Source organism: Diabrotica undecimpunctata, chromosome 7 (genome assembly GCF_040954645.1).
Source record: "Diabrotica undecimpunctata isolate CICGRU chromosome 7, icDiaUnde3, whole genome shotgun sequence".
Taxonomy (NCBI): domain Eukaryota; kingdom Metazoa; phylum Arthropoda; class Insecta; order Coleoptera; family Chrysomelidae; genus Diabrotica; species Diabrotica undecimpunctata.
The window spans coordinates 120,663,532-120,687,313 of record NC_092809.1 but is presented as its reverse complement, the minus strand read 5'-3'; the positions used below and the strand labels follow the sequence as shown (position 1 = coordinate 120,687,313).

The 23,782-nt window shown below is 33.5% G+C and overlaps 1 protein-coding gene across 1 annotated transcript; it reads left to right on the top strand.

Annotated features, from left to right (window-relative positions):
* Nucleotides 1-9,642: 9,642 nt before the first annotated feature.
* On the top strand, nucleotides 9,643-23,159 carry LOC140445760 (attractin-like). The gene is made up of 5 exons (XM_072538083.1): nucleotides 9,643-10,002; nucleotides 12,810-12,955; nucleotides 14,100-14,456; nucleotides 19,391-19,772; nucleotides 22,213-23,159. The coding sequence occupies exons 1-5, from the start codon at nucleotides 9,797-9,799 to the stop codon at nucleotides 22,256-22,258; spliced, it is 1,137 nt and encodes a 378-aa protein (XP_072394184.1). The 5' UTR covers nucleotides 9,643-9,796; the 3' UTR covers nucleotides 22,259-23,159.
* The last annotated feature ends 623 nt before the right edge of the window (nucleotides 23,160-23,782 follow it).

Genomic DNA, 23,782 nt, shown 5'->3' with positions numbered 1-23,782 from the left:
TGCAGAGACGTTAGGAAGGAGCCGAGGTGCCATAGAGAAGAGATCACATCGTTGAGGAGACTGGACTTTTCTGGGTATGTGCCAACATACAATTCAATAAGAAAAAAAAAAGCTGTAAGTGTTTTGTACAATTAAAATTGGTATCTGTGAAGGATCTGTGTTGACATCATGGTCATTATCATAAAAATTTAAAGAATTGGGTTTTGTTTGACTAATCAAAAGTTAAAGTTTTGTTGTTTTTTTTTTGTTTCAAGTAAAGGAAAGTTTAAGAAAAATTAGTTTTCACTTATTATAAATTTTATGTAGATTTAAAATCTTATTATTATAAAAATTTTATTTATTTTCTTGTATGCTGATTGATAAGATAACGGCAGAAGTTAAAAATTGTTTTATTCCTTTTTTATATAAAATAAAGAATACTTAATTTTTGTAATATACTATTTTTATTTATTATTATCTTTCTTCTCTATCTCGATAAAGGACAACTAGAAAATCTTTGAATCCATCGAACACAGGTAATATTATAAGGAGTCTTATTTTAGATTTGGTAACAATTAAATTATAATTTTTTTATTGGCTCAATAAATTAAAATCAAAGTCAAAATAAACAATCATAACAGTATATATATAGACGTCTTTGATATACATCAGTTTTGTTATAAACATTTTTTATCTACTCCATAATTTAGCAGTAATAAAGGAAAGCCAGAGGTTTGTCTCACCCTGTATATTATATATACGTATATTAGATCAATAATAAGTTTAATCTTCTTAATTTTAACTTATTATGATTTGATTATTTATTTAAATTATTAACACGTACTACTGAAAGATTCTGTATCAAGATTTTAGTACATTACAGAAGAAGTTTAATAATAGCCACCTGTATACGTATCAAAGAGATATTCCTTTCTGTCCATCACGTTGTAACTTATGAGTTTTCCTTCGGCAGTATTGATCGTTGTATCTCAGAATTAATACGTCACGTCCGATTTCTTCTCGAGGAACTATATCAGTAACTTATGCAGCTATTGCGGTAACAACTTAGTATCCAGAGTTCTAACTTTAAAAGATATTTTCGAGTTTGCGAAATCCAAATAGAATAAAATGTATTTTCGTCACGAGTGGAGGAAGTTGCCAAACTTTCAAACAGATTTTAAAATTTGCTTTTATTTTACAGTTCCGCACGTTAAAGTAAAAAGGGAAACTCTTCCATGCGAATAAATTTTTGTGCGATAAAACATTTTAAAATATTTACCCTGACAATATACATTTATTTTAAATATTTTAGTTATATAAATATTTCAATTAATGAACTTATTAACCACGGAACGGACAAACTACACAGAATTATACACGAAATGTATATATATATATATATATATATATATATATATATATATACCCGGTATTTAGGCGCCACACGCCCTTCCGGTAGGGATCTATGGAGGAGTATCACCGAGCCGCAAGCCCTTATTTCTTGCCGTACTGCTCCACCACGAAATGTATATACATGCTATAAACCTGAACGAAATACCAGATGAATGGTCCAAAGCATAATATATAACCTCGATACATAAAAGGGGAGATAAGAAGAAATACGGGAACTACAGAGGCATCAGTGTGATAGCATGTATTGGTAGGTTATATGGAAAAATACTGAAAGAAAAACTGGAAAAATCTATCTCAAATAAAATCGGAGATGATCAGGCGGGGTTCACGGCAGGAAGATCTTGCATAGACCACATTTATACAACAATTAATTGAAAAAAAAAAATGGCAAAAAATAGACCAGTACACATGGCATTCATAGATTTAAAAGAGGCGTATGACACGGCTCCCAGAAAACAACTATGGAACACGATGAAGGAAATCGGAATAACTCAGAGGTTAATAGAAGCCGTAAAAAACCTTTACAACAACAACAAGGTAAGAGTTAAAACCGGCAATAATTACTCCAACGAATTTAAGATCACAAAAGGCTTATTGCAGGGATGCTCTACATCTCCGACACTGTTCAAGATATTCCTCGAACAAATATTAAAACCATGGAAAAGAAAATGTGAAGGGATGGGAATACCAATCCGGGACAACTACTTGTACACATTAAGCTTTGCAGATGACCAAGTGGTAACAGCTCAAGATGAGGAAGATCTGTGCTATATGCTCTGAAAATTAGAAAAGGAATACACAAATTTGAAAATGGACGATAATAGGAAAATTAACGCCACTGACAAATTCAAATATTTAGGATTCATACTCTCAAAAATGGAACCACCGAGCAAGAGATAACTAGCAGATTAGCACAGACAAGAACATGTATTAAACAAATGAACAGGGTACTATGGGATAGACAGATTACCAGAAATACAAAGAAGAGAATTTATAACACCTTGGTACGCAGTATAATGACCTATGCAGCAGAGGATTGGGCAATAAATAAACGAAACAGGTCCAAAATCACAGCAACTGAAATGGAGTTGCTGTGATGCATGAGAAGAAGCTACAGAGTGACAAAAATGGATCGCATCACAAATGAGGAGATAAAACGAAGAATGGCAGTAGAAAAAGACATACTTAGCTTCATCGAAGAAAAACGTTTAATTTGGTATGGACATGTGAGAAGAACAGATCATACAAGGTGGATAGCAATATTTCGGATTGGAGCCCAATAGGGAGGAGGAAAAGAGGTAGACCCTGAAGATCATGGAGGGATGAAGTGGACGAGGCCATGGAAAGACGAGACCTCAGAGATGGAGAATGGCAGAACAGAAAGGACTGAAGACGTTGGCTGAAAGAAGGAAGGCGGCGACAGCTGTAAAAATCCTTATGTAGATAGATATAAATATTTCAATATATACTTTAAAGAATAGGATGGCTATGGTTAAATAGTGTTGTGGGATTTTCTTAATCGTATAGTGTTTGGATCATCTAAGCTAATTTTTAACAACACCGACTGAGTTATTTTGCACTTTGGATAATTTTGTACTACATTTTCTGCATTGATAAAAATAAAAAAAAATGTTTGATGCATGTATATGACTTTAAATGGGTTTTCAACGCTAACTTTTGCAATAAAATTTGTCAACTGAATCAGGATATAAACCGATGAAAGTTTCTTGTCGCATTTCATGATGGCAAAGTCTCTATCGCAGGGAAGAAAAACTAGTTGGAAACTTTTGCTCAATTTGGGTGAAGTATTTTTCTAACAGTAGTAGTCGAAGTATTGTTATCACTTTCCAATTGTTATTTTGGCCGACACATCTATCTGATCAGATAACAAGTTTTCTTTCTTGGCATGGATCAAGACGATTGAAGTTTTCAGTTATATGTATAAAGTAACAACGCTGATGCTATCTTAGTGGAGCCTCGATGCGCCATTACTTCGTTCCACAGCATCATTGTAGCAGTATTACTCCCCATATTATGAACAGCATAGTTATACGGAGATACTTGTCGCTGTTGATGATGAAGGTTGATGAGTGAGTTAGATTAGGGCAAAAAAGAACTTGTTGCATATCAGTAGCGTTAGCGTTTATTTTCACAATTTTAGTATCTTGTCTTAATGTTTTGCAGCCTGTTTCCGCTCGCATGTGATGAATTTCAGTTTTAGCTTCTATTTTCTTTCTTTTACATTCATCGCTAGCAGAAGAAAGTTTGATAAAAAGCTTGTCACAATATGAACAAGTATCTGATCTGGGAAGTCCAAAACGCAAGTTAAATTTACTTTTAAAAATGATTTTTGTATCAGGATACATTTTTAAAAATAATCTGCACATTTTTGAAATGCTTAAATCAGCTGGAAGGCATCTTTTAGAAGAAGCATTTGTGCTACAATGATTTTTTGCTGCGGAAATGACCTAATATGTTCGCATATTTTCTTTGCATCTGTTATCATGAGTTTTTTGTGACGATTAGTATGTTTGCCACGTTAATAATTTAGATTTACTCCTGATTTTATTTTGTCAACATACTGGAGTCTTCTAGCGATTATTGAAAATATATAACATACCGTTGATTTACATACCCTTATAGTCCAAGATCCCAGAGCTATCAGACATAACTTATTTTCACACAGATGAAACCTTAGAGTCTGAGTAGCGCCTCGTGTGCTTTGAATACCTGCGTATTTATGAAACTTGCTGAGTGACACCTAGGCAGGTACCAGGTGAGAAAGGTAACTAAAAATAAGAGCTATTTAACTTAAATTTACATAACTGATTTTTATACATATTTTGTAGAATATTATTTTGAAAATACTGTAATAAGTGTCAGACACTTGTCATGGACCAGAACTTTTGTCTGACGCTTTAAAGCTCCACTAAAATTAAATGAACTTTACTTACTTTTACATGTCTGATTTTTAAATATGTTATTAATGGAACTATAATAAAGTTATATTTTATCAGTCAGACAAATTAAAATGACCAAACATCCCTCAAACACAAAAATTAGTTAACCAGAAGTATGAGCGCGAGAGTGCTGTGCGCATGAGCCTCAGAGTAAAAAAATCAAATACATTAAAAATACTTACTGTTTTCGATCCGATTAAATATTTTTGCATCTCTATTTAAAAATCAGACATGTAAAAGTAAGTAAAGTTCATTTAATTTTAGTGGAGCTTGAAAGCGTCTGACAAAAGTTCTGGTCCGTGACAAGTGTCTGACACTTATTACAGTATTTTCAAAATAATATTCTACAAAATATGTATAAAAATCAGTTATGTAAATTTAAGTTAAATAGCTCTTATTTTTAGTTACCTTTCTCACCTGGTACCTGCCCAGGTGTCACTCAGCAGGTTTCATAAATACGCAGGTATTCAAAGCACACGAGACGCTACTCAGACTCTAAGGTTTCATCTGTGTGAAAATAAGTTATGTCTGATCGCTCTGGGATCTTACTCTATTATATTTTCTACATGGTGACCAGTAAAGTGGATATCGGCGCAACCCAACTGATATTAAACCAACAACCGCTGCAGAGAGTTCAGAGATTCAAATACCTTGGATGTTGGATTACCCAAAATCTGGATCCATCCTTCGAAATTCGATGTAGAATTGAACAGGCAAGAAACTCTTTTCAAAAATTCAAGCCTCTATTATCCAATAACTCATTAAATTTGGAAATCCGTGAAAAGTTTACAAGATGTTACGTGTGGTCTGTACTTTTGTGTGGATGTAAAACTTGGACTTTAAACGCCGATATCATGAATAAAATCGAGGCGTTTGAGATGTGATTGTATCGAAGGATACTAAAAATTTCATGGACTAGCAGAACCAGAAACGAAGAAGTTCTTCGAAGAATGGGACATCAGCGAACTCTATTAAATATTATTAAGAGGCGTGAACTAGAATATCTTGGACATATAATCAGAGGACCAAGATATGAGGGTTGAGGAATTTGCGGCAGTGGACAGGTTTGACAGCGGACCGATTGCTACACGTAGCGCAAGACCGAGATCAGTATAACAATATTATAAGCATGGTAGTCGCCGACGTTCCGTAGGGATATGGCACTCTAAGAAGAAGATATTTTCTACTGTATATTTCACTGTACATTGACGACGATATGTTGTTTTCCCAATTCTTCTTCTTTTTGGCTCTTGTAGCGAAAGAGACTGAGATAAAAATTTTAATTGGCCATTGTAACTCAGTTCTCTAAACGTTTTGAATAGTTTTGTTTGATTGCCCACTATCAACTCAGCAGAATAACCCGTAGCAAACTGCTTACATTTACAAATATGCACCTAAAATAAATATTGTTTTAAAACATAAAACTAGTTTAGATTACTTTAGCTTACTTTATCTAAGCAACTTAGAGCTTATTAGGGTACTTCTCTAAAGGAAACGTACAAATGTCCAGCATCTCTTCGCAACGTTTTCTAATATTCTGCATCCACTTATCAATGATAAGCTTTCGAGTTTTCCCTCTGTTAATTTGGGTAATCACTGACTTGGATATACTAACATCCATTTCAGCTCGAAATAACAAATTACGCGATTGAAAACATTGAGTTACAAAACACCGTGCAGAAAATTTGGCGCGAAACACGACTCACTTTAATATATGAACGTTGTAATACCGAGACTTGAAGGTTGATTAATTTTCAAACTACCAAAATAGGCAAGTTAAGTCTCACAAAATTCCCCACAGTCAGCAGTACATTATTTTGCAGTACATATGTTTTTTTATGAAAAACCCACATATGACAAAGTATTGCTAGTATTGGCTGTTACAACATTGTTCCAGCATAACATTCAATTAATTTTTCATTGTGCCAAGATTTCACACATATTTTTCAATTTAGGCCATTATAGAAAAAGATGATAATTGATTTTTTTAGAGTATTAAAACACAATATGTGTACATAAATGTGTATTAACCTTTTTTTTTATTGGTGCCCTATTTTGATTATTTAAAGTACACCTCAGCCTGTTTAAATTCAACTTTCAAAAACGCGCGTGTTTTAAAGTTACCATGTTGCTCGTAACATCAAATATGTAAAAAAATGTCAAATAAAATATTACTAAAAAATTTTTCAAAAGCTTTATTTAAATATTTGAAAATCTTAATCTTTTAAATGAATGTTTATATAATGATCCAGTCTTAATAGGAAATAGTCATCATCATCATCATCATTTGGCTCTACAACTCTATGTGAGTCTTGGTCGCGTTTACTATTTGCCTCCATTGTTGTCGGTCCTGAGAAAATATATCTAATTGCTGTATTCCCATTATGCTTAGATTACTGGCTACTGCGTCCTTCCATCTCTTTCTTGGGCGACCAACTGACATTCTGCCAAAAGGCCTTTCCCAGAATGTGGCGTTCTTTCGTCACTCGATCTTAGTACGTGGCCCTCCCATCTTATTCGGTTTGCTTTATTGTAGCGTACTATGTTTTCATCTAAATATACTGTCCGGAGATCATCATTGTGTCCTTTTCTCCATTCTCCTGTTGTCTCTGCTCTGCAAGGCCCATAGATAGTCCGCAGTATCTTTCTTTCCAGTACCAGTAATTTTGTCGTTTCCCGCTGCTTCAGAGTCCATGTCTCATCCATACGTTATTTTGGGACGGATTATTGTCTTGTACGCTCCTATTGTTGCTGGTATCGAGAGTATTTTTGATTTAAATACAGTCATTAATGAATAATATGCCTTGTTTCCTGCAATGATCCTGGCTGCCACGTCCTTTTCATATTTATTTTCAGATGGTATAATCGCTCCCAGGTACTTGAATTCTTTGACGACATCAAAGTTGTATTCATTGATTGTTACGTTTTGTCTAACCCTTGGTCTTGGGTTCTTTGTAACCACCATGTACTTGGTCTTATCCTCGTTAACCTTCAGACCAACTTCCTTGGCTCCGTTTTCGAATAGGTGAAAACTTCTTTTGCATCTCTGATGGATTGTGTAATTGTGTCCACGTCATCCGCAAACGCCAATAGTATTTTTGACCCTTGGATGGCAAATCCGTTTGTCAGTTGTGGTTGAGCTTTCCTTACCCCATGTTTCAGTGCAAAATTTAATAGCAGGGGGGGCGAGAGGATCTCCTTATCACACTAAGCCCGGTGTCAATGAGGAATTCCTCCGACGTGGTGCTGCCAATTCTAATCCGTGAGAAAGAGTTCTCTGTGCTAATCGTACCAGCTTTCCAGGTACTCTTATTTCTACCATGATCTCCCACAATGCTTCTCTGCTAACAGAATCGTAAGCTTGTTTAAAGTCCAAGAAGATTTGGTGTACATCGCGGTTGAATTCCCAATTTTTTTCCAACACCTAGCGTAGGACGAATATCTGGTCTATGGTCGACCTTTCCGGTCTGAATCCGCTTTGGTAGTCGCCTATTATTTCTTCTGCGTATGGAATTAGCCTTCTAGACAATATTATGGATATAATTTTGTACGTTGTATTGATTAACGATATTCCTCTATAGTTCTGACATATTTGTTTGTCTCCCTTGTTGAGGATAGGTACTATATGGCTTTCATGGTAGTGTTTCGGTATTTCTTCTCTTTCCCAGACTTCTCTTATAAGATGATATAGCTCAAGGTGGAGCTTTTCTCCCCCTTTTTTTAGTAGTTCCATCTGTATGCCGTCTGGGCCTGGGGCTTTATGCTTTTTTATGGACGAAATTGCGGACTTTACTTCAGCTAGTGTGGGCCCTGGTATATTTCAGGTTCGGCTAACTGGTACTGTCTTTAATGCCCTGTCGTTGTTGGTTTTGCTGTATTTAGGAGTTGCTCAAAATACTTTCTCCATTGGCGGCTTATCTCTTCGTCACCTGTGAGCAATTGTCCTGCATCGCCTTTTATAAATCTTGGGCTGTTGGTCGTATTGCCCTTCATTTTTTTTAGACCCTTATAAAACTGTCTAGACTGACTGGTTCTATGTTGCTCCTCCAGTTGCTGTATTTGCGCTTCTAGGTACTGTTTCTTTTTTCTTCTCATAAGTTTTCTCGTTTGAGTCCTTACTCAAACGTGTTGTTTCCTGTTCTCATCTGTAGGGCGTGTTAGTAACTCTAGCCTCTTGATTGCTCTCTGATGCAAGCTTTGTTCGCACTCCTGGTAAAACCACTGGTTTTTCTTCTTGTTTATTCCTTTCTTTTCCTATAGTTTCCGCTGCAGCACTTTCTATGGCGTTGGTTATATTTTGCCATTTCTGGTCTATAGCCAATTCTAGCGTTGATGTTTCTTCTTCTTCCAGTGACTGCAATTTGTTTTGGATCAGTGCCTGAAATTGGCGTTCATTATCTGATAAATCGAGTCTTGAAATGTCCCATCTATTTCCTTGTTGGCGTTGCTTTGGCTGTCTCGTCTTTAGCCTTGTTCTCATTTTTGCTCTAACCAGGAAGTGGTCAGAGTCACTTTCTGCTCCCCCCAGACTGTGTGCGGTGATGATATTGTTAGAATGTCTTTTATGGATAAGCACAGGAATAGGAAATAGTGAAAGAACAAAAACTGCAACAGTACGACAAAACGTATTTGGAATGTTCATTCAAACATTTTAAGTTAAATTTTTATATTTATACTCTCACAGAGATTTCTAAATCAGCAAATAATAAATATGGCTTTTTATGAAATAGTAGTCATAGTAAATAGTTGGAGCAGTCCATTTACGCGACGAGGAATGTCCATTTAATAATATGTAATATAATCGTATTCAATTTTACTCAAATCTATAAAAATAATAAATAAATGATAAAATTACTTTATTTAATTTTAAACAAACATATTATTTAAATTTTACCATTACACAAAACATATTATGGAGCTTCGGGCTAGTCTACAGTACCGCCTACTGTACCACCTTTTCTTTTCGATGGTTCTTTGTTACGTGTATGTAGAATATTTAATTTACAATTATATACAAATTAAATACAATTTTAATTTCTAAGTTAAGTTGTATTACCAGTATCCTATCAATGATTGGTATGAAGTTTGTGAGATTTAGCTAATATAATTTGCTGTAGATAATTATTTGTTTTGATTATTGCGTAAATTGCATTTGCTTTTATCTGAAACTGGACAATATTTATCACATTTTTACCAGACTATTAAGAGGCGATATTTTCCCATATAAAAACACCGTACCTTATTAATATATTAGTTTAGTAAGCTACTCATAATATTTTCAAGGTCAAGCAAATCTTGTATCTGTTTTTAAGAGTCTCCAAGACAGAAACATCCGCGAGATAACGTAAATCTCGATATATAAATCACATCGATACAAATAATTAGTGTTTAACTTGCTTCTGTTTGTAAGAGTAGGTACCCGAGACAGAAACATCCGCAAGATAATGTATATCTCGATATATAAATCACATCCATACAAATATTTCGTTTTTCTTGTAACAATTTTTGCTAGTATTTTCGTGTTGCCAAATATATCTGCGTCATGCAATGACACCAGTTGTAGTGGAAATGGAGTTTGTAAAGATGAACTTTGTGTCTGTGATGTTGGCTGGGGAGGTTCTCAATGTCAGCATTGTGTAGGAAACGTTAGGTTAGTATCAAATTGGCTTAGTATATCCCTAAGAACTATAGTTTATAGTCCCCCTAGTTTACGTTTTATACCATCTTACATTTTTGTATGCTTTTCTTTTACGTTTTTAATTTTGTTGCTTTTTTTATTGTATTATCTCTTACTTTGTTTAAAGCATTACTAATCACTATTAGTATTAAAAGAAGGTGAGTGGGAGATTAGTTTCCTCAGTTGTTTTGTTTCATTCAAATTAACGTGTGTCAGCGACGAGATCATTGACACAACAACAGTATAGTACAAACATATTACAAATACAGTTTTACATTTGACATAATAATCAATATATGATTTATACAAATTTGATTGTTTTACATTATTAAACTTCAGAGTTTATAAAGCACTTTATTGTCTCTTAAATATTTAAACATACTTGCCTATTTCTCAGTTTCATTCAACAATTCTTATATTCACTTCTCAACACTTTTACCAACTGGTGTCGGTTTATTTTAGTAGAAAAACTTTGATATTCTTTAAGGAAATGTTTGATGGTAAAGGCGCTGCTGCAATGGGCCTTATGCAGGTGGATTGGTGGTCGACATTTAAAAGTCATGTGTAAGCTAAGCTTGTCCAATTCTTAATCCTCTTAGAATAATTTTGTGTCTTCTGGGCATAGATAGTAACTCTAAGGAAGGTATAACTGGTTGTATATTATATCAGTGTAAGTAATTTTGCAACTAGGTGTTCGATATAAATATATCCAAATTAGAAGCTTCTTTTGTAGCCACAACTGTAGCTTTATTTCCGACAAGTCCTGCATGTGAAGCTACCAGAAAATAGTGAAAATTACTTCATGATCCGTAGGTTTATAATATATTTTATCATTCCCTTTCTTTATTTTTATGCAGGGTCGGATTCCCTAATTACATTTCTTCATAACTTTCTACCTTAATCATATCTATATTAATCCTCTTTACCAACATGCCCTGCCTAAGCATCCCCTCCAGGTCTTTCTTAGTCTTCCCCTCCTACTCCTTTCATGAACCCGCAGATTAGTAATTCTTTATATTAGGTATTAAGTTGTTGATGTTGAATAGGACCAAATCATCTTAACCTATGCTCTCCCATCTTGGCAACAATTGTCCTAGACTTCCCCTAATATACTCATTTCTAATTTTATTCTTTTCTCTCACTCTACTTATCCATATTAGTATTCTCATTTCCACCACAATCATTTGTTCTTCCTCTTTTTTTTAGTAACTGCCCTACATTCAGTTTCTTATATGATAGCTGGTCTTATAGCTGATTTATAGAATTTTCCCTTCAGCATCATTGGAATTTTTTTATCACACAACACACCGCTCGCTTTCTGCCACTTTATCCACCCAACTCCAATTCTACTGCATGGATCTCCATCTATTTCCACATTACTGTATAACACCGATCCTAGGTACATAAACTATTACTTTTCACAATCATTTCATTATCCAACGATATTATTCTAGTTCTAATAGAGTTCTAATAGAGTCTAGTACTAATAGTATAAAGATGAGTTACTTTAAATGAACATTCCAAATATTCTGTTTTGTCGTACTGTTCCAGTTTTTGTTCTTTCACTATTTTCTACTAAGACTACATCACTAGCATATATTAAGTACCTACCACGGGATGTTACCCTGTAGTTTCACTGTTGTAAGGACTAAGTATCAACCGTTGGTGGTTGTTGAAGTACTGTCGTATTTTAACATGAAAATTATCAATCTTTCCCACACCTGTTCTAACACTAGTTGTTACTCCCTCATAAATGTCTCTCTAGGCACACTTCACATTTTGATTAATTACACCCACTCGTTAACAGTGTTTCTGGGCACACTTAATTTCGATTAAGTATGCCTAGAAACGATTGTTTAATGAAAGTTCAGTATCATGTTTATTAAAAGAGCAAAAGGGGGTATTGAAATTTGGAAGTTGCTTGTGCTATGATGAATGTGTAAAGATATGAAGGCTGGATAAGATTATTTGGTTAAACAAGTAGTGGGTAGGCTAAGTTTTATAGTTTAGCTGATAATCTAGCTGAATTTGATTAAAGAAGATATCTGAAGCAAAGGCAGAGCCTAAAACTCGTAATACGGACGGAGTTAAGAGGTTTTAGATGTATATTGTAAACGCCAAAGAATACATGTTCATCAGTTTCCCATTGGAAATGTGCGACTTAAATGTGAGACTATTTAAAATATAAAGCAGTTTTTTTTGTTTCCTGGATGTGTGTATTGCAAATAAGTCTGTAAAAGTCAGTCCTAAGACTTTATGATAATTTGATAATTAATAACATCTATTAATACTCTGTTGTATGTCAAAGTTGGATTATCTTGTCATTTTTTTAATGAATTCTACAATTTTAGTTTTTTGAGTTGAAAAGGAAAGCTTGGTATGTCTCCACTACCTTTCTATATTATTTATCAAGGGCTGTTTGCATTAGTCGACAAGTTGTATCGATATTTTTTCCTCTGCAAAAGAATACAAGGTTATTAAAATATAATGCATATTTAACAGGAAGATTAATGCTTTTGATTATATCATTAAATAAAAGACTAAAGAAAATTGTAAATAATGACTTTTCAATTAAGGAATAATTTAGGCAATATCATCTGCGTATACATTTTTAACCAGTCGATACTGTTGAGGCTTTAAGTATAACAGATTTTTCAATGGTATTTCTAACATGGGATAGCCTTGAAATCTTGGCGCTTTATCTCTAGTACTCGATTCCTAGAGATAGCAATCTATCCATATCTAGACTTTTTTGTTTTATTGTAAGCCTATTCTATTAGTTCAGAGTGCAAATCAAGCGATGCCAGTACCTCAGAATGTGAATTTTATCACACATGTTCAAAATGTAAAGATGACCCATTATGCGGTTGGTGCGATGACGGATCCGGAACAGGAATTGGAATTTGTCTCCCTGGAGAGTACGAAGGTGAGTGGAATTATCTCGTAATTTTTATCCTAGATTCTACCTATGGTTTAAGTATCTTTATACACTTCGTTTATACTGTTATACTGTCTTATTTGACTCATAACGTCATAACTAACCAAATAATCAAGATAATCTAAATATTGAAAACTATAAAGTTACCTTGAAAGTACATTAAGTTCTCGAAAATGTTTGATAAACATTCTTGAGTATACAAGAATCGAAAAAAGTAAAATAAAATAGAATATATTAAAATGGGTGAATGAAATGAAATAGAATGGAATTAAATGGAATGAAATGGAATGAAATGGAACGGAATGAAGTGAAATGGCATGCAATCAAATGGAATGAAATGGAAAGTAATCGAACGAAATGCAATAGAATGAAATGAAATTAAATAGAATGGAATAGAATAGAATTGAATAAAATGGACTAGAATGGAATAGAATGGAATAAAATAGAATGGAATAAGGTGGAATAGAATGGAATAGAATAGAAAAAGATGGAATATAATGGAATAGAATAGAATAGAATGAAATAGAATGGGACAAAATGGAATAGAATGGAATAGAATGAAATAGAATGGAATAGAATGGAAGAGATTGAAATAGAATAAAATAGAATGGAATAGAACGGAATAGAATGAAATAAAATGGAATGGAATGGAATATAATGGAATAGAATGGGCAAAAATAGAATATAATGAAATAGAATGGAATAGAATGGAATAGAATGGAATAGAATGGAATCGAATGGAATGGAATGGAATAAAATGAAATGGAATGGAATTAAATTCAATCGAATGGCATTGAATGCAATCGTATGGAATAGAATGAAATGGAATAAAATGGAATGAAATGAAATGGAATAAAATGGAACCTTACGGAATGGAAAGGAACAGAAGGAAAGAAATGGAAAACAACGGAAGGAACGGAATGGATCGGAACGGAAAAGAATAGAAAAGAATAGAATCGAATGACTAAAATAGAATAGACACAAAATAAAATGTAGGTTTCCATAATTGTATCATGTTTTCAGAGATTGGATAATGTGGGTAACGCTAAATTAGTATCAATAATACTAATTTTTAAAAATAACACGTTTAACGAAACTGCTTATGATTTTATTAAATTTGATTGTATTTCAGGACCAATTACAAACACCACGTCGACGACTTGTCCAGTAAAACATTGGTACTTCGGAAGCTGTCCTCAGTGTCAGTGCAACGGCCATGGTAGTTGTGATAATAATTCCAGTACCTGCATTAAATGCAATAACAGGACCACTGGAAGCAACTGTCAGCAATGTATTAAAGGTTACTGGGGAAGTACTTTAAATGGAGGCCAATGTAAAAAGTGCCAATGTAGTCTTGATGCTAACGACTGTAATACAGAGAGTGGAGCATGCAATTGTTTGACAAAGGGGACGATTGGAAATAATTGCGATCAGTGTGACAAGTTCAATCATTATTATCCAGATCCATATAAGAATAACGCTTGCTACTGTAAGTATTGCTTAAGTATTCTTCTTAACGTCCTGTAGTTATGAGGATATTGAAAAATATATTTGCCCTTTTATTTTATGTAAATATTATCCAAACACCCCTATCGATGTATTAATAATTCACTGTTAAATTTCTTTGCTAAGAAGTTTCGCAGTTTTTCTATACTTTTATTCTTTGTTATACATATATTGCTACGAGCATATTTGTAATTTTTCGTAAAAACAAACTGTCATATTACCCAATCACTGCATTTTCTTCTTGATCATCGATACATTTTTTATTAAAAAACTCTCTCAAAAAGCAACGTTTGCGGCTCAGAATATCGACAGGGAACTAGCCAAAAATACAGATGGTGTTGCATATATGACATTCGACCTCCAACAAACGATGCCGTTGCCTAGACTCAATACTTCTAAAGCATTTTACCTCCGCCAAATGTGGTTCTATAATTTAGGCATACATATTATAACTCAAAAAGTTGACAAAACTATTTTTTATACATGGACTGAATACCAAGCATGCAGGGGTAGTAGTGAGATCGCTAGTTGTCTTTTAAGAACCATTGTAGTTGAGCTGGCACTTAAACAAAACAATCACTTAATTATTTGGACAGATTCGTGTGCAGGGCAGAACAAAAATTTCCTAATGATGTGTGTTTATGAGTATCTTATACAAAAAGGAATATTCCGAATAATCGACTATAAGTTTCCTGAAGTAGGTTATTCCTACTTGGATTCAGACCGGGATTTTGGCCGAATTGAAAAAAGATTAAGGAAACACCAAACTATTTGTACCCCACAACAATACCGTGAAATTATTGCCTTTGCCAATAAAAAGAATAATATGGTTATTGATATGCATCATTTCAAAGACACCGAGAACCTAAATAAAATGCTACTGATGAATAGGAGAAAAGATGTTCTAAATTAAAAAGTATATTTCCGTGATGGCATTAAATGGGTCCGTGTAAATACCTATGGGGCATACCTCTTCAAAGAGAGTTTCGATTATGGTACTCCTTTTAAAGAAGTCAATATTCTTAAAAGTTTGAAAAAGCCCTCCACACTTTCCGAAGATTTTGACATTCCAAGAGTTTTGAAACCGGTGCACTATCAAAAGAGAAAATTGATAACTTAACACAATAAGGGGTGACAATTTTCGATATCCTTGGTGTTATTAAAATATGTATACATGTTAAAAATAAATATCATTTTGAATATCTACACAACAGTATTTTCAATTGTATGCACATAACCTGTTTTATCCTTTAGACAAAGATGAAATATACAAAATCTTTGCGAAAGAAAGAAATATATAAACAACATCTTTTTTTTTTTGTCTGGTAAGCAGATATTTAAAAATTTTCTCAACTTCCATATTAATTTCACCACTCATGGGAACAGTATGATTAGTTAAGCATTTGAAAATCAATAACTACAAAAAAGTTCTACAACGAAAACTTTGGGGTCAACTATCTCAAATCTTACTTTTTGTTACATACCTCCTTTATTCATTCAGCCCTTCAGTTATCTAAGCGTTTATAATAACACACATGTACGAAATCTGTTAGTTAGACTTTCCTTGTGCAATTACCTGTGACATATATTCTGATCTTATTTTCTTTGATTAGACTTTTATCTCATAGTACTGTATTCAAGAGTGCTATTGCTTTTCTTTCTTGGATATTTGTCTATCTAATGACTTTATCCAGGGTTCCGTTATAAGTAAGTATCATTTCCAGGTATTTATACTCTCTAGAATTTTGTATTTTTTTCTATCATTTAGTACTAGATTTTTTGTGATTATTCTATACACATATACCCTATTTTTTGTAAATTTTATTATTAAGGTCTTTAACAGAATTTGTATCAGACCTGCAATTCACTTACTTTTTTTAAGTTTTTTGTGGGCCATTTTAAAATATCTTGATACAATGCCTGGATGGACTACTTCCTAGCGAACAACTTGAAGAATTATGGTCACTGCTCCAACTTCACTCTCATAAACACGCAGCTAAACATATTTTATATTCTTGCAAACAAGACATAAATTAGAAATTAAGGCAACCGTAATAGATTTCTCAAAAATAAAAGCACAAAAATTACCAAGAAACTATATCGGCATAGGTCCACTCAAGCAACCAAGCGGATAATTCTTGGCTCGCCACCAAAATCAGAATGATTTTCATCTTACGGGGAATAGTGCTGCTTTGAATATTTAGCTTGATCGGCATGCATTATATTTCGATACCCACATTTATCTTGATTAAAAACTCCAACATTATTTTAAAATCCAAGCGGGACTGACAGAGAATAGGGAAGTAAGGGAATAAGAGAATGACAGTACCTATCTCGGTAAAGGCCCGGTACCCGGTAAAGTACAAACAAACGCTTAAATTATGCTTGTTTTCGTTCGAAGATGTTTAGACCGGTTTATAAATACCGGTTTATAAATACCGAAGTAGTATCAGCTGAATGAAAATACTTAAAAAGAGAGACTCGAGAAATCCTGAAAATTATAGAGGCATTAATTAGTCTGATGAATAGTACATTAAAATTGTTAACGGCAGTCATAAAAGATAAAATCAAGGAAAAAGCGAACATGGCAGATGAACAACAAGGCTTCCGGAAGAACCGCAGCACAATAGATGCAATTTTGATTATCAGACAAATAATAAAAAAGTCTAGTGAATATGGAAAACCAGCATACATGTGCTTTGTAGATTTTAAAAGTGCTATTGACAGGCTGAAGAGAAATGACATCTTAAATTTATTACAAGCTGAACAAATAGGCCATCAGATAATAAGGACAATTAATAAAATTAACAAGAACAACAAGACCAGATTTATAATGCCAACAGGGGAAACAGAATGCATAGAACTAAAAGGAGGAATCCGCCAAGGAGACTTGCTCAGCCCATTGTTATTCAATATGGTGATGAATCAAATAATTCGTAAAGTAAGAAAACGACACGGATACCACATGGGAGTGCATAAAATCACAATACTATGCTATGCCGATGATGCAGTACTAATTGCTGATAACGAAGATAAGCTACAAAGGCAGCTTCACACCTTCAATATCACAGCAAACAAACTTAATATGAGAATATCAATAGAAAAAACTAAATGTATAGTGATCAGTAAAGAGCTGCGTAGATGCAAACTAGAAATAGACGGCAAAATTTTAGAACAAGTGATGAAATTCAATTACCTAGTAGTAGAGTCAGAGTCAATCACTAGTGACAGGGATATAAGTACAGAGTAACAGAGACCACAAGGCAAGCATCAAAAGAGGCCAGATTTAGTGGTTGCCTCCGAGAAACCATATGGAGAAAAAAATATCTGACCACGGAAAGCAAAATGAAAGTATACAAGACAACAGTAAGACCAATCCTAACATATGCAGCGGAGACAAGGACCGATACAAGAAAGACGAAACAACAAGAGTCAACAATATCGAAATGAAAGTATTAAGATCAATAGCGGGCATATCATTAAGAGACAGACAAACCAACAGAAGTATACGCGAACAATGCAACATTCAAAATATTAACAGGTGGATAAAAACAAGAAAAAAAAAACTGGAACGAACATGTAATCCGAATGGGACCAGATAGATTAGCGAACATCTGTAAAAACAACAAGCCGTATAGCAGAAGACCCGTTGGAAGGCCCCAAAAAGGTGGAAAGAAATGTACAGTCAACAACGACTGAAACAGAATAAGAGGCAGACAAACAGGAGTATTCCTAGTCGCGCAAAGAAGAAGAAGAAAATGTTTAGATGCAATTCTTAAAGTATTTTTCCTTTTAAGATGTTTAGACACAATTTTTAGAAGTGTTAAATAAATAATAAAGTTTATAATGATATACAATGTGAAAAAACTTCCTCCTCCCCCTAAGGTGATCGCCAACATCTGTTGAGGTTGGCGATCAATATGGCAAATTTCTCTCTATTCTGGGCTTGATGAATTAATTTATTTCCTTTTGTGTGGGTCCAATCTCTGGTTTTTCATAGCCAAGCTTTTGTCTTTCGTCGTATGCCCCTTTTACCTTCAATCTTGCCTTCTAATATTACTTGGAGCTCCTCAAATTCCCTATGGCGCATTATGTGTCCTAGCTATGTCTTTCTTATTTTAATAGTATTTGATAGAAAAAAACTTAGACAGTATCAAACAATGAATAGAAATAAAATACTGTGGAATTACACTGCTTAGCCATAGAGCTTAGAACTATAGAGTAGATATCTTAACAACACTGTATGGCGAATCCGACGTAGTAACACTGAGATGAAGTTAAGAATATATACAAAGTCAATGTAAGACCAATAATGACGTATACATCCGAAATAAGACTTGGCACACCCACAGTATACAGGCTACTAAAAATGCCAGAGGTAAGAGTACCAAGAATAATTACAGAAAACACATGAAAAATCAAAAGGGAAGTGAAGAATTCAGAAGAAAATGTAATGTACAGCTTATAAACGAGTGGACACCAATCAGAAAAAAAAATAACCACAAAAGCAGAATAGAAGAGATTCGTGTGTTTAAAATTGTAAGGTATAAACCACCCATCGGTAAAAGACGTATCGAACTACTGGGCAAAAAAATGCAGTGACAATCTTATATAGCGATATCAATCCGTCAATAAAAAGCAGAATTGTTTGTAAAGGAGAAAGAGGAGAAAAATCTGTACAACAAAACAGAAAATATACGATTACGACAAGCGTCTCGTAGAATACAGAGTATCGTCGGAATCACATAAAATAGCTGAAAATATTACGTAGTCTCTTTTTAATATATTCATTAATATAAAAGAATACACTTAAATTATACTAATAATCCAAGTGCTGCATCAAACGTGCCAATACAAAAACTTTAAAAATTTATTTACAAATATATTTCATTACTTTTAATTCATTTTTTATTTCAGATGAACTTTTCACAGATTATAGATTCACATTTAATATATCAAAACCAAGCGATAAATATTTCACACGAATTAACTATTTTAATTCCCCTACCAAACCTAACTTGGACGTAGATGTCCAGATTACATGTTCAAAGCCGGCGAAAGTGAATGTAACAGTTAAAACTGAAGGACTGGAAGAAAAAACAATTTTGGAAAACCTCCACTGTGGAAACATTACTACAAAATTGTCAAAAGATTTATACAAATTTGATGACACACGAAATATCAGTACGACTAAATTTTATGCCCATGTCTACGATTTTCAGACACCTACCGTAATACAAATTTCGTTCAGTCAGTATCCGAAATTAAATCTGCAACAATTCGGCATCACTTTATTGACGTAAGTATATTTGCAAAGGTACATTTTTATCAGTTTTTACTGACCATATTTCAAAATTTTGTTGTTGACTTTTCATCTGCAGCTGAAGCAGACATTATCAGTAACAACGTAAAAGTCCTTAATCAGACAAATTAGCACACAAAAATCCTTTTTCATGACACTCTTTTGTATAAAAATTATTTAACAAATGCTTTTGATAAATTTGGTGGTAACAATATATAATAAACAAAATATGCACAAGATTAAACGTCAGTATTTACTAATAAATAATATAAACAATGTAAACTCGCTATTTGATTTAAAATACTATGATACTATGACTAACAAGATAGGATCTTCCCGTAGCACAAAATCGGTCGTGTTCGCGCATGCCGTCATTGGAGAGTAGAATTTGAATTCTTGTTAAAGTTAAATGGGATTTTTATGCATTCTGTGATGAAATTATTTAATTAGCAAAATAATAATATTAAATAAAGGTTTAATAATTACAATAATCGTACACAAAAGGATATCTCCAAACTATTTAATACAGATTATTTATTGACACATACAAAAAACTGACATTACAAACATGCAACTCTCCAATTACGTCACGACTTATGCGCAATATCTTATCTTCTTAATCATAGTATCATGTAAAATACTAAAGGTAAAGACCGGTAAATTACATGGAAAAGAGAGATAAGAATTTTACTGGAAAAGCCCATCTTATGAACCCAGCTACTGAACTCCACTGACTCAGCCTTGAGCATCAAAAATAACAATACTGTAGTGGCAAAGCTTAATCATCTGCTGTATGGATGATTTAGAATTAATGGCTTCCACTCGAAATCACTTGGACCACATGCTAAAAACTGGAGAAACATTTTAAAATAATATCAGTATGCGCTTTTGCGCTTTGTACTGTACAAGTGCCGTGTTCTAAATATGGTCAGAGGAAAGGTACAGTCCTAAGATTTCGATATGCAAGATGGCCTAAACATCAAGGCAATGGGTCAAAATCATATTTATAAATATCTCGGAATAAAGCAAGCGCAGAAAATTAACCGTCAACAAATAAAAATCGAACTAACTTCAGAGTTGGTACTAAGAGTAAGACAGCTAAATCGATCAAAGCTTAATAGTAAAAAATTTGTTTAATGAATTAAATACGTATGCCTGTTCCACGTTTAACTATTTATTTGGTATTATAAAGTGGTCAACAACGAATATAGAAAGTCTTCAGCAGAAAGTAAGAAAAAACACTTTTCACAAAGGCGCAAAAACATCATCTACGCAGTTTAGTAAAGAAAACAACATTACCGTGATATCAGGAAGGAAGGGACATAGGTGAGCAACTGGATAAACAGGTTGCTAATTCAAGAATCTATTTTCAGGCGCAGCCTGAAACATCTCGTTTACACCGAGCAATTTGCGCAGTAGATGATACAACGCCGCTGAAACTGAAAGAGCAACAAATGCGCATAAACAACCTAACTAAGCAAGAAAAAATGCGCATCTAAATGAGTAAACCTCTGCATGGGCGACATCTTAATGTAATCAGCCAAGAATATGTTGACAATGCAGCGTAAAACTGTTTCGGAAAGATGTTTCCCGACACAGATAGTTTCCTACTTGCTATTCAGGATCAGGTTATTTCTACTGAAAATTACCTGAAATATATTGTTAAAGATTCTTAAGTCCAAATCATTATAAATAGTAGAAAAGATTATCTTTCAAGAACTAGCTAACAATTCCAGTCCTTTCTGGAATGAGTGAATTTTCCCCTTAGAGGGAGTGTGAGCCGTATGGCTAAATCTTATGTAGAAGTAATTTCAATATGAATGAGTCACACAAAATTATTAGAAGAATATTTTACCAAGTAACAAAAACAAAATTTGTTTAATCTATCAATGTTTTGTATTATTGGAGTATAATTGTGGCTTATTCCCAACAAAAATATTAAAGTCTTTATTCGTTTAACCGGTCATTCCAACTTATTCTTAATATTTGTCGATAGCGCCACATCTCGAAACTAGCACTGCTTTTTATACTGTTTTGTTTGAGAGTCCATGCTTCCACACCATACAAAAAGGTACTAAACACATTTATTTTTAACATTCTAATTCGTAGAAAGAGACTGATATAACGATTATTTAATTGTTTTTTCATTTTTATGAAAATGTACCTAGCAATTTCAATAAGTCTTCTGATTTAATTTGATTTTAATCACTTCTCTAGTTTTTCATAGCTCCCAAGTATTTATAATTATTCACCATTTGAATGGGGGTGTTATTTATAGTAATGTCTGTAAAATAAATTGGAGTTTTAGTAAAGACATAAAAACACCTTCTAAACTTACTATTTTTTCAGCTCGTAATCCCCAGAAATTTGGAGTTTATTATTGTTTAGAAAACGTCTTCTATATTTGATGATTATATTAATTATTTTTTTTTTGCAGGGCCAAGATTTACGGCAGCCTTCAAGGTTATTTGCCCAAGGAATGAATATCACAAGTCAAGTAATCAAATGGAACCATTCTGTTACATGACTTTAAATTTAGTTAAAATTTAATAAAAATTCTTGTTCGTCTATTAAATTAACGTTAAAAATGCGAAAAAGTCTTGTAACACTTTTAAATGATATTTTTTTACATTGTAGGCCAAAAATAGAGTATTTATATATTTTTTATTTTTATATATAAATAAATATGTTGGAGTCTAGGACCCCAACAAGTTAGACCATTTGGAAACAATATTTTGCTTTCAAAGGACTCTGCTGGTAACCCATTTACCTGGTTCGAAGGGACTTGCTAAAAATACAAAATCAGGTATTGAGTGTTTTAATCTTTTACTTGATGAGTCTATTATACAAACGATTACTACTTGTACTAATATTTATATTCAAAATATCAGAGACTGATTTGAACGAGAGCGAGATGCAAAAAACACAGACGAAAGAAAGATAAGGGCATTTATTGGGATTCTTTATATAATCGGTGTTTTAAGATCTTCTCGAAAAAACTTACACAAAATTTTGGACAACTCAAAAGGAAGTGGTGCAGAATTATGTTATTTGGCCATGAGTGAAAAACGTTTCAGATTTCTTTAGAGGTGTCTACGTTTCGACAACATTGAAGACAGAGTTCAAAGAAGAGAAATTGATAAACTGGCTTCAATTAGGGAGATTTTTGAACAATTTTTAGCCAATTTTTAAAGATATTTTATAGCAAGTTAATATTTGACTCTGGATGAGCAACTATTGGCGTTTCGCGGACGTTGCGCATTCAAACAATATATACCGAACAAACCGGCTAGAGATGGAGTCAAAGTTTTTGCTTTGGTGAATGTTAAAACTGGTTATACATTCAATCTGAAGACCTATGTAGGTACACAGCCTGAAGGTCCATATAAATATATAAATTCAGAAGTAGAAATTGTTCTTAGATTAGTAGAACCCGTAGCAAATACTAACCGCAATATAACAGGCGATAACTGGTTCACGAGTGTGAAATTGGTTAAAAAATTACTTAGTGATGAAAAGCTAACTTATATCTAGTGTTGCCCAAAATCGGTCTTGGTCTTGCAGTCTTGGTCTTGTTCTTGCGTTTTCGCAAGACCAAGACCAAGACCAAGACCGCCTAATTTTAGCAAGACCAAGACCAAGACTGACCGTGCAAGATTTACGCAAGAACAAGACTAAGCCTGCGAGACTCTTGCGTCTTGCAGTTAGGACAGAGTGTCGTTTTAGCGAGTATTGTAGTTCGGGTATATGCTTAAATACTCTATGAGATGCAAAAAAATATGTAATAAAAATTTAAAAAACTGGACTTATGCGAATTACGAACAATACCATAAACATACATCAAAATCATCAATCAAAATATTCATTAAAAACAACACATTTGACACGTGCTCAGAGATTATAATTACAATGTAAAAATAAAATATTTTGTACATTCTTTTCCAGCATACGACTTCTTCGCTCTGAAATTAATTGTCCAGATTTATAGATGCTCTCTAATCATAAAA

What these genes read in the sequence shown, in the direction of transcription:
- LOC140445760 (XM_072538083.1), top strand. Translation starts at nt 9,797, where the DNA reads ATGTATATCTCGATATATAAATCACATCCATACAAATATTTCGTTTTT. An exon ending in CATTGTGTAGGAAACGTTAG is followed by an intron (nt 10,003 to 12,809) that starts GTTAGTATCAAA and finishes CTATTCTATTAG; the next exon opens with TTCAGAGTGCAAATCAAGCG. An exon ending in TAAGAATAACGCTTGCTACT is followed by an intron (nt 14,457 to 19,390) that starts GTAAGTATTGCT and finishes TTTTTATTTCAG; the next exon opens with ATGAACTTTTCACAGATTAT.